General features: G+C 39.1%; 2 protein-coding genes across 11 annotated transcripts in view; both read left to right on the plus strand.

Moving 5' to 3' along the window:
- The window catches only part of LOC106867506 (uncharacterized), a 348,378-nt gene that overhangs the window by 140,292 nt on the left and 190,205 nt on the right, over positions 1–17,881 (plus strand). The gene's annotated exons all lie outside the window — the stretch shown is intronic.
- On the plus strand, positions 13,611–13,988 carry LOC149131646 (uncharacterized). The gene has a single exon (XM_089338663.1). The coding sequence runs from the start codon at positions 13,611–13,613 to the stop codon at positions 13,986–13,988; it is 378 nt and encodes a 125-aa protein (XP_089194789.1).

Below are 17,881 nucleotides of genomic sequence, written 5' to 3' on the forward strand. Positions count from 1 at the left end.
CCCCGCAACCCCGAAAGTCACACCTGCCTCGTTGACAGTGACACTTCCTAAATGGGTGATTGCATCCATCCCCATCACCACGTCAATCTCATCCACCAAGTGGCCAACTACAATTGCTTGCAGCGTCAGCTTTGTTCCCTGAACCTCAATCTGCATGTCAGTAATGTCTTCACAGCGTACCTCTCTTCCGTCAACTGCCCTCACACTGCTTTCTCCACTCGACGTCTCTACCACTCCCGGACTCATCAGGGTCGTTGTACAGCCTGTGTCCATGAGGGCTCGCGACATCTTCCCCTCCACCAGCACCTCAACAACGGGTAAAAAAAACGCGCCTTTATTGATCCAAAGGGATGACCACTGGCACAGTAGTCTCCCTTAGACCGTTTCCCTGCAGACATTCGCTGGCTATATGTCCTGTTTCTCGACAACGGTAGCAAATGACCTCAGGCTTGGGTAACTTGCAGTCTCGCACCATGTGCGGGCCCTGACACCGGAAACAGTCCTTTGAATGGTCGCACACGTTCCTTGTTCGACCCCTCTCCGCTACTCCTTGGTCGGCCACCTTTTGCTGTTGCCGTTGCTGCCAACGGCGTCGATCTACAACATGAAACTAACATGCGGGCCCTCGCTATTATATCCGCCATGGGCATGGCGTTCACGTCCGGCAGTCTCTGCAATTCGACCGACATGTGGCCAGGAAAACCAGTCACAAACGCCGACTTTACTGTTCGATCCAGTGATTCTCCCTCGTACCCCGCCAGTCTAGCCAACCTCCTAAGTTCGTTGGCAAACACGTCGACCTGTTCGCCAGTCCACTTCGCTCTCCCCAGGCGAGCGTACGCTTCAAACATTCCTTCTGTGAAGGCCTCCATCAAGCGGATTTCTATTTTTTCCGCGCTAACTTGGTCCCTCTCTTCCATCTCTAAAAATAGCGCCAACGCCAGACCATCTAAGTACAGTGGTAGAAAGCTTGCCAAGTCGCCTATCCCGTGGAGCTTCGCGACCAGCTTCATCTTTTTTAGCCACGCGACCACATCCATGTCACCGCAAAACGGTTTAATCACATCGCTCGAAATCCTGACTACACTTATAATTTTTTTTCTTCTTTTTGTTATGCGCCGAAATAGCTTGTGGTGTGATGGAGGAAAAAGACAACAAGAAGCAAAAGGACAGAATGAAACGTAAGAACCTTACCTCGTCGACCGTGGCAGAGTAAACGATCGCTCCAGATCAAAACACGTCTTCCTCGTAAGCTGTCTGTCTTCTGACTGCCCCCACGTGCTGGCCTTCGACCGCGTGTGTCCGACTTCCGGTCTGGCCCTTCTGGTCCGGCTTCACTTCCGTTTGCTTCATCTCTCTCCACCAACAACACATAGCTCATCACAGCCCATAACACCACACCAAGTTTATAAAGTTAATACATTACGCAGTTAACTAAATCAAAGGCTTTAATAATCAGGAAAAACAGATTAATATTTATGCTTATAAAAAGAAAAAAATAACAAGTCAAAAATTTATCATTCCCTTTTCAGTTGACAATCCAGAAAGAAAATTTGTTTGATGAAAAGAAACTAAATTATAAAGTGATAACTAAAGCAAGTGAGCTGGGAAACTCATGGAGATTTATTGCTGATTTATTGTTGAATCAAACTCAAATTGTCAAAAAGAGTTAGCAAAGTATATTGAAAATGTATTTTCTTTTTTAAAGAAAAATGATTTTATAATATATTTTTGTTATATTCTATTAAACATAGTTCAGTATTAAATTAAGTATATAATACTATTCAGTGACCAATTATTGAATTATTAAATTGATTAATAATTTAATAGTTGTATAAAAGTGCATATAAGAATGATTTTATCTATTTTTGTAATGAATTATCAGTTTGTTTTGGGGTACCCTCAGTGTCTCACCTCCCTCTTGATTGCCCATCTTAATTTGAATATTTCTCAAAGCCCTTATTAATTATAGGTTTTTTGAAAATAAATCCTATACTCGTATGTGAAAAAACAGTTTTCCTGACCGCTTGGGTCCAGTTTGAATGATTGATCAATGATTTAACTTGGTGGATTAACCTTTCCATCCTTGCCTCTGACGCTATGGACCTAGATGGGATACATAAATATTCCATCTAGGTCCATAATTAAAGTAACTTATAAAAACTTAGGTAAAATGAAGTAAAAAGAAGTAGATACTTGCACACTAACGATGCAGAAAAATATAATTAAACAAGCAAGTATGGAATCAAGAGCAGAAGTAGGACGAGATAAGCAGAGAAAGAGAAAGAAGTATAATTTGACAAAGAAAAAAGGAAAAATGAGCCGTAAAGAACTTGTGCAGATGTTAACCAGTTAGCATGGACATTGTTGATTAGATGGATTTTCCATGTCGTCAATAATGTTGAAGTGGAGTTTTGATTAATAACTGTGACCTTACCTTCTGCACTGTCCATTATGTTTGTATGTTTTGCAGCTTTAAAATTTTGGAGCAATTTAGTATGATGCAATGATATGTAGCTGTTCATCTTATGAACCAGACATATAACACTCAAAATCTAATATTAGAAAATTAGTACATAAGGATGATCCATCATAATTATAAATGCATATACATGTGTTTCTTATATATATAGAGGAATTTCAACCATGTTTCGTGGTCTGCTACCACAACAGCTCCTTTATAGGATCCAGTTAGCTCAAGACATCATCAGGAGGAACGACGTCCGGTTTCGGCCCCTATTCCTCTACCGTTTTGACGTGGCGGGGCCACCCCCTTTTGGAGGTGTCTTCAGCTCTGGTGTTGTGAACTTTACAAATAAAAATATATACCTACATGTTGAAATTTTATGATTCCCAAATTTTCTGCCCCCCCCCCCCCGTAACCCTCTGTGGTTCCCTATCTTTCAAACTTAGCTTTGTGGCCCCCAAGAAATGTTTCATGGCTCCCTAGGGGGTCATATGGCTCCTGTTGAGAAACCCTTGTCTAAATTATGCAAAAATGAAAATAACAGATATATTTACCAAAATTACATAAAAATATCTTGAAATACTAAAGAGTAAATTTATTCAATAAAATCACCATTGGCTTCAACCACAGCCTCCAGATGACTTTGGACTCTCCTGCAACTCTTCTGGATGGTTTCCTTGTCTAAGTTGGATCATCTTTGGTGTTACAAGGAGCTTTGTTGGTCTCTCGCTCAACTGCATTCCGCACATAATAATCAAGAGGGTTGCAGATGTTAGGGGTGATGCAGTCACAGAAATTAACAGTCATGTCTAGGTTCTCCTGCTTGTGCAGCATGGTGCAGAGTCCTGTTGCCAGACATAAGGTCTTCTAGTAGCCATCCTCTTGACCCAGGGCAGCACTACCTCATCCAGGCACTTGATGTAGGCCTCCATGTCAAGTCTGAGGCCGTGTGGGAAGATGAATGGAGGCATAATGTTGTCATCACTAGTGATCACTCCAAACACCATGATGTTGACAGGATGCTTGATTTTTATCACTCTCAGTACATGATTTGGAGACATGACAAGCCAACGGTTGTTTTGTATGTTTACCATCTGATCCTGGCAGAAATTCTTCTCATCTGAGAAAGACCAAAGCATGTTTGGTTGGAGGGGTGCTTGAGTATGTTCAAAAGCTTTGTCGCACAGTCTTTCCTCTTCTCCTTGATGGCTTGGAATAAAAATTGGCCCTTTCTCTTCTTGTATGAGGAATACCAAATGTCTTCATGCACTGCCTGCCTGATAAGAAGCTCAGACACTCCCATGTCCCTGGTGATGGACCTGATTGACTTTGAGGAATTGTTGTCAATCATGGCTTAGATCTCACCAACAAATTCAGGAGTTCTTTTCTTATCAGAATGATCAGAATGAGTTTTCCAAACTGCTGTACCTTTGTAATTACCATTTGACTAATCCAACTTTTTCCAAATCCTCTGCACTGTCCTCAGATTGACACTCAAACATTCTGAAATGTTTTTATTGGAGCTTCCAGCACAAATACCAAGTAGTGGAACATGTCATTTCCAAATTTTTGGCAGAGTGATTTGTGTCATGGTGCTCTTTTTCTCACAGATGGTGTTCAACTGACCCTACTATACTGTGTACTTGACAAAATCAAAAACAAACAATGGACATGCGCAAAATTAAAATTATAAAATGGCAAGAATTAACCCATCGCACCCTGTATATATTATACATACATACATATATATATATATATATATATATATTAAATATATACTTTTATAAAACAAATTTTACAAAATATATAGTATCTGTTAACAGTCTTAGCCAAAAACTCACAGTTGAGTTTTTGTATATATATATGTATACATGTCTCTTAAAGGATAGAGCTCAAAATCAATGCATTGAAGATACTTTATTGCAGCAACAATTATAATAACAGAAACAACCACAATAAGCCAAACCTATGCACATTTCAATAGGGTATCCCGGAAAAATAAACCACATCATAAGATGTCTCGTAAAATATTGTAACAAATTACAACATATTACAAATTTCTGGATACTCCATCTCATCAGGGTCGCATTATTGCCATCACCAATACTATTATTAGCAAAACACACACATCATCCAAGAGGGTGAAAGAATAATCGACGGCACGCAACCTACCATCGTTATTTTCTTACAGAATGTAAACAAACCAGTCAACCGAAATCCAGCGGCGTACACCGCCCGGTTTACAGCGTAAAAATCCCTTGCCAAAAATTCATCCCCCATGTACATCAAGATTTCCTATCGGATCTTCCTGTAACGATAGTGTATTAATTAATTCATTAATTATACCCGCCCACGCCCACGCACCGCACACCACCACCCACATGCCCACACCTACCCCCACACACACATATACCTATACTTAGATACACACACCAATATATATTTATATGTATTTTTTATGTATAACCATACACTCAAACACATATACACACAAACACATATATACACTCACATATGCATGCATATACATATACACACATACAGATACACATGCGCCCACATAAACGCGCACAGATACACACACACATTTACATATATACGCATACATACTCACATACACACATGCGTACATATGTACATACATACATATAGCTATACCTCCATATATACATCGATACATATGCACATACACACACACAAGCTTATATATGTTTACATGTTTACATGTACACACATACACATACGTCTCCATACACACATATATACATATATACACACACATACACTCTCACGTGTCTCCACATGTATACCTACACCCATATACATATACACTCATATATTTGCGCCACAGACCTAATTCCAGTAAGATATATAGAGATGAATATACCTCTTCCTTAATTTCGAACTTGTGCCTATACACATTCCGGTAATTCCTATTTATAAAATGCATACGTATGTCTATACATATGTAGACATCTGTAAGCTTTAAACGTTATTTTATTAACTAGGTGACCCTTGGAAAAAAGTATGGAAAGTAATTCCAAGTTACATAACGAACAAGTACTTTTACCCTTGTCGTACGGCATCGATTTGCCTACTAACAACCATTCAAGGGAGTAATCCTTTTTCTCATCTTTCAATTTCCAAACTAAATTACTAAGCGCCGTACTATATTGCTTACTCCTATCCCTAAAGGAAGAGTAATGATTAGAAATTCGTTTCGAGACCTCAAGTGACGAAGCCCCGATATAACTCCAAATCTTCTTATCCGTTATAACATTACACCTATAGACAATGTTTTTAGTTTTAGCATTTGCACTAAGGAATCTTATTCTATTAGGGTTATCTTCAGATATTTCTATTAGTTTATTACCAAAGTTAGTGGTATTATCCATATCCTTTTGGTCTTGACTAACATCTTGACCATTGCCTGTATTATTATTATTATTACCCTCTGTGTTTATGTCAACAGAACTATGACTAGAGTTTGAGGATAAAAGTTTAAAGTTATGAGCGGCGATAATTTGGGTCAAATTCTTGGTGTTTGAAAATCCGAACCTTACCTTATGCTCGTTAATAACCTTATAGTAGAGCGAGTTAATTGGAAAATGTTTCCTAACTACATTCCTGAATAAACTAACTAAATTTGATTTTACTTGCCTCCCATAAGGGACGATGAACCATAGACTATCCTGTTTCCTAGAATGACAACCTACATTATTATCCCTAAAAAACTTAAGCCTACTACTTTCAGCCCCTGGTACACTATCGTTGGATCTTGGCCTATGCTTTAACTTACTGAATGGGTTAACACTATTCTTATTATTCTTCTTCTTATTATTATTGTTAGTTTTATAACTACCCTTATTGCTATTATTCACATTATCAATTTTATTAATATTATTATTATTAACATCTTCAATAGAGGAAGCAGAATCTGGTTTAATATAGTATACCTTATCATTATATCCTGCTTCCAGCAAAGCGGAGTTATAAAACTTTGCCTCATCTTCAAAAACCAGATTATTTGCAGACAGGTTGGACAATCTTAAAGATATACTATGGACCAAGTTATCTGTTATTGCTTTTGGATGATTACTAGATCTATTGATATACCTCAGGTTAGTTAAAGGTTTATGATATGGCCTATATGATTTATTATGCAGATCAAGCGTAACGTCTAAGAAATTAGCTACAGATATATTGTCCTCAAAAATAATATCCATTCCCATTCTGTGAAAAAATCTAACTAATCTATTTTTTATCCTTTGTACTTGCTGTTTTGAACTATTTCTGAGAAATAGCAGACAATCATCTCTATACAGACCCCCTCTGATATCTGGGAATTGATCAGCTAACTCATCAAGTATAAAGGAACAAACCACATCGGCAACCTGGGCCGAATCTGAGCTACCCATAGGTACATCAAACGCATCAGGTGTACCCTTTCTAATCCAAACTTTGTTATTAAACCTCATAAAAGATTTCCTGGCAGCTAAAACTACATTAATCTCTTCTCTAGAAAGCCCAGCTTTATTGTGCATAAACCACAATGCTTTATTAAGAACAGAAGGATTAATTGAGGGATAGAAATTAGCTATATCAAATTGTATAAATTTGACATTATCTTTATCACTAATAGAATTGAACCAATCTATTACTTGCTTAGAATTGGACCACAGTTGTAGCTTAAGTTTTCCAATTATTACAGGGATATACTTATCTAATATACTTTTGCTTAGTGTCCCTATATCCGACTTAGCCGGGCAAATAAGCCTTAATTTAATAATAGTATTGGTGATGGCAATAATGCGACCCTGATGAGATGGAGTATCCAGAAATTTGTAATATGTTGTAATTTGTTACAATATTTTACGAGACATCTTATGATGTGGTTTATTTTTCCGGGATACCCTATTGAAATGTGCATAGGTTTGGCTTATTGTGGTTGTTTCTGTTATTATAATTGTTGCTGCAATAAAGTATCTTCAATGCATTGATTTTGAGCTCTATCCTTTAAGAGACATGTATATATATATATATATATATATATATGTATATATATATATATATGTATGTATATGTATCGTTTGTAGAAATACATAAATCCAGAGGAGAAGCACACTCTAAGATTAGACCAGTTAATACTATAGTTGGATAACCCCATAAACCGGCCTACCCCACTATAGTGTGTGTATATATATATATATATATATATATCTCATACAAACATACAAGGGTAAAATATCCAATCTGTTTGCTGTGTTCACAGTTAAACTGCGTTCGAAATATTACATTGGATGCTTCCAAAAACAACAAAGTGTGTTTACATACATTGTTGCATATATATATATATATATATATATATATATATATACACGTGTGTGTATATATTATCATCATCTTCATCATCACTTAATGTCTGTTTTCCATGCCAGCATAGGTTGGATGACTTGTTTTGGACCTGGGCAGCTGGGGAGCTGTCCAGACTCCAATTGTCTCTTATGACATAGTTTCTACATCTGGATGCCCTTCCTAATGTCAGCCACTTTACAAAGTGTACTGAGGACCTTCCACATGCCACTGGCATGAGTGCAATTATGCGGCACCAGCACAGCTGCATTTTATGTGGCTCTGGCACCTGCAAGAGACAAGCCTGTATGTATGGAAGACAGCAATTTTACTTACCTTGACATGTCTTTTCAGGTACAGGAAATTGCCACAACTCTTGGTCCCTTGTCATTTCCTCAATGAAGCCCAGCATCTGAAGATCCTTTCTCATCACTTTGTCCAACGTCTTCCTGGGTCTACCCCTTCCACAGGTTCCCCCCACAATTGGAATTCAGTACTTCTCTACATGGTTGTCTCCATCCATACACATCACATGACAAAACCAGCTCAGTCTTCTCTTATTCTAACAACTACACTTTCGGAACTTCCTCCTCCATTGTTAACTTGGTTGCCTAGGTAACAGAAGCTATCTACTACTTCTGATGATCCCTACTGAGCATTTGTAGGAGTCAATTGTCTTCGCATTTTTAATGCTTATTTTACCCATACATTTGCTACACGCAAAGACTATTTTCTCCATTAACCCTCCTGTGATACTGCTATACTTCTTGTATCCAAAATGTGCACTTGGTACAACATAGAATTTCTCCAACACCCTTCACACACACTGAGCGGGGCCATTTCCTTGCCAGGACTTGCGATTTGTCTGTTTTCCTACTTACTAGGACTCTGGATTTTACTAAATTAACCCTAAAGCCCTTAGATTCTAGGCTTTGTTACCACACCTGAGATTTCTTCTCTAGATCAGGTAATGATTCAGCTATAAGAACAAGGTCATCAGCATAGACAAGCTCCCAGGGGTAGCTGGTCTTGAATTCTTCTGTTAAGATAAACAAGAGGGGACTGAGAACTGAACCTTGGTGAATTCCTACCTGTATATGGCTTGTACAACTCTTAATAACCACTCCTATCCCTAGCTTCCACATTGAACACCAAATAGAGGGGCAGGGTACTTTTTGAATGGCTTTCTCCTTGTTGACAAAAGCCAAGTACAGAGTTTTATTTTTGGTTAAATACTTCTCCTGCAGTTACCTAACCAGGAATATAGTATCAGTCATGCTCTTACCTGGCACAAATCCAGACTGCATCTCATCTACACTAAATCTCTCCCTAATTAATTGAGCTTGACCCTTTCTGTGATTTTCATCACCTGGTCCAGCAATTTGATGCTTCTGTAATTATTTTGCCTTTGCTTTTGTAGTGGTTGACTATAATGTTGCTCCATCAATCATTGGATATGACTCCTTTGTGGACAACCTGATTAACTATACAGATGACTAGGCCATATCTCACCTCGCCAGGTATTTTAAGCATCTCAGCGGTGATTCCTGATCAGCCAGGGGCTTTCCCTGTCTTCATATCCTTAATTGCTTTATCTATTAAGCTACTGCCAATTCGAAAAGCTGATTCCTCAGTTGGATCTACACCAAACAGACTCTCCTTCTCCCATGCATTTTCTACACTTACCAGCTTTTCATAATGGCATTTCCAAGCCCTTTCTTTGCAGAGTCATCAAATGTAAGTGAACTATCGTCTTTGTGGACACATTTCTCTCCTATGACATCATGATTTTTCTCTCACACACTGTTTTGCAATCTGAAACACTTCAAGTCTCTGGTCCTCATATCATAGAACATTGGCAAACTTCTTTTCTGCTTCATCCCTGGCTAAATATACCTGTCCCCTAGCCTCCCTTCTGGCTATCTGATACAGTTCCCTGCTACCCCGACACTTCCAGTCCTGTTTCTTTTCTCTAAGAGCCCTGTCAACTACACTATTTGACCACCATGTCATCGTAGGTTGAAAAAGGACTTTGCACCTGCCACAAATTTTATCGGTGGCCCTCACCAGGTTGTCCCGTGGGAACCTCCAGTTCTCCTTCATGTTATATGTCACTATATCCTCTTTTTCATCAAATGCTTCAAGTAATATGTCTTTAACTCTCTGGCCATTCAGAAGATCCTTATGCTTCCAGACATTTCTTTTCCACACTGGTTGTCCTCATGGCAGCCTTTTGGTCCTGATTCTAAAGTTGCTAACAATTAACTTATGTCTAGGGATGCAATCTTCAGCTGGGAAAGTTTTGGCATTTATATGCAGCCATCTTTCCTGTTTTCTGGCAAGAATGTAGTCAATCTGGCTTGTGTGCCCACCGGATTGATAGGTGAACAGGTGACTGACAGGTTTCCTGAAGTTAGTATTATAGATCATAAGGTCATTTGCATCACAGAATTCCAGTAGCCTGGAATTTAAGGTAGTGAGCTGGCAGAAACGTTAGCGTGCCGGGTGAAATGTTTAGCGGCATTTCAGCTGCCGTTACGTTCTGAGTTCAAATTCCGCCAAGGTCGACTTTGCCTTTCTTCCTTTCGGGGTCGATAAATAAAGTACCAGTTATGCACTGGGGTTGATGTACTCAATTTAATCCCTTTGTCTGTCGTTGTTTGTCCCCTCTATGTTTAGCCCCTTGTGGGCAATAAAGAAATAAGAATTCCAGTAGCCTGGATCCCTCCTCATTATTGGGAACCAAATCTGTAGCAACCATGCACACCATGGAAGCCACCCAGATGTTGCCCTACATACCCTTTGAAGTCACCAGCCTCAAAGAGAAGTCATTGTCATTTGTCAATGAGGTAGTCTGAAAAATGATGTCATAAAATTGGTCTTTCTGTTCATCAGGTAGTCCTGGTTGAGGGGTGTAGGCTGAGATAATGGTTGCTGTTCCACTTTCCAAAACTAGTCTAAGTTTAAGAATTCTATCTCACACTCTGACTACCTTACCAACCCATTTCTCAGCAAGAAGTATGCCCTTGCCCATAATTATTCCCTACCCAGAAGATTTTATACCTATGCCCTTTGCCTGTAAGGAACCTGGAAGAACCTCCTCTCCACCTTACTTCTTGGATACAACATACATCTACATGCCTCTGTTCAAGTGTCTCAACAATTTCACCGGACCTACCCGTCAATGTGCCAATTCTAAGGGTGTGGAAGGTGTGGTCCAAAGAGACAGAGGAATGGGGGACAGCATTCTGCATCTGAAAAGAAAGCTCACTCATGAAAAGTTAATTTATGACATTATGTGGCCTAGGGTGTATTAATAACGATAAGTATAATAAAAGTTTTAATATTAAAGTACTTTGCAAACAGCGTCCATATTGCTAGCTTGTTTTGTAGACATAGAAATAGTTTGTTTACTTTATTATTACTAGAAATAAAAATAGAAACAAAACTAAGTTTTTAATCCTTGTGTTATTTTATTTTATTTTCATGTAATGCTGTTTAATCTTTTTCTCTCCCATTCAGTGTCCTTGCCTTGCCGATTTCCTCTATGTTTATTTCATATTATGTGGTTTAGATTAGCACAAATTCTTCTATGTTTTATGTTAGTATGTAGATTAGAATAGTATGATTTTTTTTATATGCTCCTAGGTTTATATGATACTAACCAGCTTGAAAAAGTTAATTTATGATACTGTGTGGCCTAGAAAGTGTTAATGATAATAATTATGATAAAAGTTTTAATATTAATGTATGTTACAAACAGCGTCCATCTTGCTCACATGTTATGCCCACTTGCACACCCCACCCCACTATTTCATTCTAAACATACATGACTTCCCTAGCTAACCATACTCCTGTTCTGTGAGTAGAGGTTTCCTCTCCCTGTACCCATATACTTGTGTGCATGCACCTATCAGAGTATCGTATAAGTGTTTGTATGTACTTATGTGAATCTCATTATATATATGTCAGTGTGGATGTATGTGCTTATGAGTATATATATATTTACATCTATGTGTACGTTTATGTGGACTGCATGTTCATGTGTATGAGGGTATATGGGTGTATTTACATGTACCTGTGCATTCATGTAGACTATATGTTCATATGTGTGTATGTATATATGTGTATGTGGGTATATCGGTATGTGTGGATTTATGGAGTGTATGTCTTTATGTATGAGTATGTAAGATTCATACCATGCTGTGTGGTGTTTGCATATGTAGACATATATGATGTAGTATATATAAGGTTAATACTGTGTATATATATGTATGGGCATATATGACTACTTTCATGCCGTCCTTACCCCTCTCTTTACTGGGCCTCAATCTAGATGTATGGGAGTGAGAAAATTATACTTCCTTGAATTTAATACACGATGTACGAAGGTATATATATATAGATGTACAGGACTACTTCATACCCTTTTTACCCCTCTCTTTTTGACCCTTAATCTAGATGCTGTATTGGAGGGTGGAAATTATACATCATTGAATCAAATACACACTGTACAATACACTACCTAGCAAACGTTTGTAAAAATCATCTTTTCAAACACAGACAAAAGTCCCACAACAACTACCTTCCCATTATCCTTTCCAAGTACACAATTTTAGGGCTGCAAACATCAATGTTGGCACAATGAAGGGGAGATCTGGTGAGATTATCAAAATGATGGAGTGTTGCCATATCAATGTGTGTGGTGTGCAAGAAGTGAGATGAAAAGGAGCTTCTGCTAGATTCCTCACGGATAAGAAACAGAGGTTCAAATTGTTCTGGGTAGCCAGGAGTGATGGAGTAGGTGGTGTGGGGATACACTTATCAGAGAAGTGGGTAGATAAGGTAATTGAGGTAGTCAGAGTATGCGATAGGGTTATTAAGCTAAGACTTATAGATTATCAATTATATTTATTTCAGCCTATTCTCTACAGACAGGTCCTTTTGCAGACTACCTCAACGATAAATGACAGAAACTTCATTATTGTGGCTGGTGATTTTAATGGACATATTGGGTAGCAATCCCATGGATTCCATGGAGTGCATGGTGGTTATGGTTTTGGCCCCAGGAATGAGGAGGGAACAAGGCTACTTGAGCTCTGTAATGCAAATGATGTCATGATCTGCAACACTAACTTCAGAAAGTCAGCCAGCCACCTAATCACTTATCAGTCTGGTGGGAACACAAGCCAGGTTGATTATCTCCTCATCAGGCAATGAAATAGTCTGATGCTCACAAATGTGAAGTCTTTCCCAGGTGAAGAGTGTACACCCCAACATAGGATACTAGTTTGTGACTTCAGAGTTAGGGCTAGAGAGACTTGGAGAAGTAAACCATGCTGGAAAAGAAGATTATGAAAGCTCAAAGACCCAGCAAACCAACAAAAATTTAGAGACATTCTATTGGAAGCCGATGATGATAGGAGTAGGAGGAAAGGACACAGCTTAGAGGACAGCTGGAAGTTCCTGTGGGACAATTTACTGGGTGTCGTTGACCAAAGCTGTGGTTAGTGCAAAGCCCCAACTAGGCTGAGGATGACATGGTGGTGGAACAAGGAGGTGGACAGTGCTATAAAAGTGAAGAGAAATGCCTGGTAGGACTTGAAAAATGGTGGAAGCAGAGCATTATATCAGGGAGGCTAGGTGACAGGTTTACATAGCAAAAGGAATAGTGGAAGGTAAGAAGTTTGCCAATGTTCTACAGTGTGAAGATCAGAGGCATGAAGTGTTCAGGAGTGCAAAGCAGCGTATCAGAGAAAATAGAAATGTGGTAGGTGAGAAGTGTGTGCGAATGGATAATGGTATGCTTGTGCTTAGTGACTCAGAGAAGAAAGCTGCATGGAGATGCTATCATGAAAGTTTATTAAATGTGGGGAATGATTGGGAGAAGGAGAGTCTTTCTAATATTGAACTAATTGAGGGACCAGCCATCAGATTTGACCGCAGTATAATAGATAAGGCAATTAAGAAAATGAAAACTGGGAAAGCCCCTGGACCATTGGGTATCACTGCTGAGATGATTAAAATATCAGGTAGTGTGGGATACAGCCTAGTTACTCGCATAGTTGATCAGGTTGTTCAGGAAGGTATCATCCTCAAAGACTGGTATAGTAGTATTATAGTTAGCTGCTACAAGGGTAAAGATGATGCTTTAGATAAAAACAATTAGCGGTATCAAGCTGCTGGACTAAGTCATGAAAATTACAGAGTTATATCTCAACTGATAAGGGATAGAATTAAGCTACATAAGATGCAGTTTGGTTTTGTTCCAGGGAGAAGAACCACAGATGCCATCTTCGTAGTGAGACAGTTGCAAGTATTTGGCCAAAAGTAATCCATTGTACTTAGCCTTCGTTGACCTGGAGAAAGCTTTCGACATGGTTTCCCACTCTCATCTGCTGGTCTCTAAGGAAGCAAAGAGTAGAGGAGTGACTTGTTAGAGCTTTTCAAGCCATGTACAGCGATGCTGTCAGTAGGGTAAGAGTCGGCCTAGAATGTAGTGATAAATTTAATGTACAAGTTGGAGTTCACCAGGGATCAGTTCTTAGTCTACTCTTATTCACCATAGTGCTCCCAGCCATAACAGAGGAATTCAAAACTGGATGCCCATGGGAACTACTATATATTGATGATCTTACTCTTACTGCAGAGTCTGAAGCAGAATTGAAGAAGTTCTGGGTTTGGAAGCAAAACCTGGAATCAAAGAGTCTTAAAGTTAACTTAGCAAAGACTAAAGTTGTTGTTAGTTAGGGCCATTTATCTGACTCTCCTTTCATCAGGCAAATGGCCCTGCTCAATACAGAGGAAAGGAGTGGGATGTAATTCCATTTGCTGCACCAAGTGTTAGCTATGGATGCATAAAAGATGCAGTGGAATCATAGGCAAGTTAACAAATAAGGTGGTTTTCGTGTGTGATAGGTGCACTGGAACAATAAGCACTAAGGACATGAGGGATTTAAACTCTCTCAAATGCCCAGGAGGCCCTCTTGAGGTAGTAGATAATTTCTGCTATTTAAGTGACCAGATTAGTAAAGGTGGTGGATGCTCTGAAAGTATTGTTTCTAGAATAAGAATAGGCTGGAGGAAGTTGAGAGAGATACTACCTCTGTTGGCTGCAAGAAGACTCTCTGTCAGTGAAAGGCAAATCGTATGATGCCTGTATGAGAACAGCTAAATTACATGGTAGTGAAACATGGGCCATGAGTGCAGAGGACATGCCTTGACTGGAGAGGAATAAAGGTTGTTTCTCTAGTTGTAAATCTTGCTGGAGTTAAGAGCTTTTTCAGTTATAAGTGTGGGGATACACTTATTTTTAAATATATTCCTCACATTTCCTCTTCATAAACTATGATTGTCTTTCAATCCCCTTTCCTGCCCACTACCCAGGTTTTTGCCAGTCACTGCAGTCCCCACTCCCTACTTGTGCCTGCTTGGCAACACCTGACCACACATATTACTACCTTCATACCTCTCTTTTCTCTACTTTGCCATCACATCTATGCTCTGATCCTTGTTACTTGGGAGTATACCCTGACACTTCACCATCTCGCTCCTGCTCTCTCTTACACTTTTGCTGTTTCCTACTCTCTCTCTCTCTCTCTCTCTCTCTCCCTCTCTCTCTTTCCCTCACTCTTCCCTCCAGCTGGGTAGCTACATACCTCCTCTACAGCAGCACACCTATTTCTGCCCTCATTCTTGGTCACTCTCTTTATTTCTCTCTCTCACTGAGTAACCATGTACTTCCTCTATAACAAGACACCTATTTCTGCCTCCCTATTTCTCTGTCACACTAACGTTTCATCATCTGATACTGGATCACTTCCTCCAATACCCGCTCTGTTATAGCAAGACACCTGTTTCTGTCTCTCTGTCTCTTTATCACCCCCTAACCTTTCATCATCTGACATGAGTTCCCCTCCTCAAATGCCTCTACCCCTCTCATAATTCCTTGTCTAGTGAGTTATGTAGTGATTCTACCCGTGCTGGTGCCACATTAAAAGCATCCAGTCCACACTGTAAAATGGTTGGCATTTGGAAGGGTATCTAGCTGTAGAAGTCATGCCAAAACTGACTTTGCCTGTGCTAGTGCCATGTAAAAAGCACTGAGTCCACTCTGCTGGGTGGTTGGTGTCAGAAAAGGCATCTGACCATAAAAACCCTACCAAAACAGAGTAGCATAGGGTCGTTTTTCTACTTGGTCAGCTCTTGTGAACCGTCTTACATGTGCATGCATGGTATATGGCCATTAAACGATGATGATGATGATATATAATCATAATATATCATTCTCATCATCGTTTGTTTTTTTTTGTTAACACCTCGAGTGTTTTACTGAGGAACAGTGCTTACTTGCAGACCACTTCCAACCTGCAGCTAAGAGCCATAGGTATATACATATATATATATATATATATATATATATATATATATATGTGTATATATATATATATATATATATATATATATATATATATATATATATATATATATATATATATATGCCAGTACCGCCTGACTGGCCTTCATAGGATTTTTTGAGCGAGATCGTTGCCAGTGCCCCTGGACTGGCTCTTGTGCGGGTGGCACATAAAATACACCATTTTGAGCATGGCCGTTGCCAGTACCGCCTGACTGGCCTTCGTGCGGGTGACACGTAAAAGCACCCACTACACTCTCTGAGTGGTTGGCGTTAGGAAGGGCATCCAGCTGTAGAAACTCTGCCAAATCAGATTGGAGCCTGGTGTTGCCATCTGGTTTCACCAGTCCTCAGTCAAATCGTCCAACCCATGCTAGCATGGAAGGTGGATGTTAAACGATGATGATGATGATATATGTAGAGAGAGAGAAAGAGAGACAGTCATTTTTATAGAGACCCCATTTCTCACCACCAGTCACTATTTTGTCCAAAAAAGGTTCATTCATGAGACATGACAGCAAAGAAGAGCACTCATTCACTCTCTGCACGAGATTAGACTTCGAAAGTTTGTGAGGAACTCATTGACCCAATTTACTGACTTTCCTGATGGCACGCAGGTGTCGATGAATGATTGAATGACTAAATCAAAGCTTCTCTGCTACTTCCTCAACAGTTACAATAGGATTTTGTTCCACCAGAGTTTGCAGGACATCCTCGTCGGGCTCTACAGATCTTCCAGGATGTAGTCTTCTAGGTTGTAGTTGCCAGCTCAGAATTTCTGGAACCACCATTGACACTGGCTTATACTTATTGTTTGATCCCCATATATTGCATTAATATTTCTTGCACTCTCTGTTGCAGTGTTGCCTTTATTGAACTCATAAAGCAAAATGTGCTGAATATGCTCCTTTGTCACTTCTATTATAGCTTTGAAAAACATAACTGTTCAAAGTGAACTGCACTCTCCAAAACTTGCGCTAAGAATAACAGCAACGTAAAATTATTACCTGCTTTTATAGCAAGTTGGTGCAGGTAGTTTATCCTGTCTCCCTCCAAATTTTAGTTCATGCAATTGAAAAAACTGCATTATTTATGGGATGGCCCAGTATGTATGTGTGTATGCTTACACACACACATATGTGTGTGTGTGTGTATATAGTATATATAAATGCATGTATGTGTGTGGATGTGTATATGCCGTGTAGATGTATACATGCATATTTGTATATGAGTGTGTGTATGTGTATGTTTGTGTGCAAATGTATGGATGTATATGTGTGTGTGAATGTCTGTGTGTATATATATATAACTGATTACTGTACAATGTCCCTTGAAAAGCTAATTTAAATAGCGAAAACCTGTTGGATTTCATGACATCCATATAATATGTATATATTTATAAAAAGATATTAAACTATATGAAACGAAGGCATTTCTCTTGGCTGATAGTTAGTAAGGTGGGACACACATAAGAAAGAAGAAAGCAAAGGACCACTGATGAGGTCACAGAAGTGTGACGAAAGAACTCTGGCCGAAATAGGATTAATGTAAGGTAATGTAATATAAAGCTGAAGCAAATTAACACCAAATATACAGTGCGTGTGTTTTTATTTGCTAAACTGGCAATATGACCATCCCCAAGTACA

The sequence above is a fragment of the Octopus bimaculoides genome, chromosome 20, assembly GCF_046866305.1.
Source record: "Octopus bimaculoides isolate indiv1 chromosome 20, ASM4686630v1, whole genome shotgun sequence".
Classification (NCBI taxonomy): domain Eukaryota; kingdom Metazoa; phylum Mollusca; class Cephalopoda; order Octopoda; family Octopodidae; genus Octopus; species Octopus bimaculoides.

What these genes read in the sequence shown, in the direction of transcription:
- LOC149131646 (XM_089338663.1), top strand. Translation starts at nt 13,611, where the DNA reads ATGGATAATGGTATGCTTGTGCTTAGTGACTCAGAGAAGAAAGCTGCA.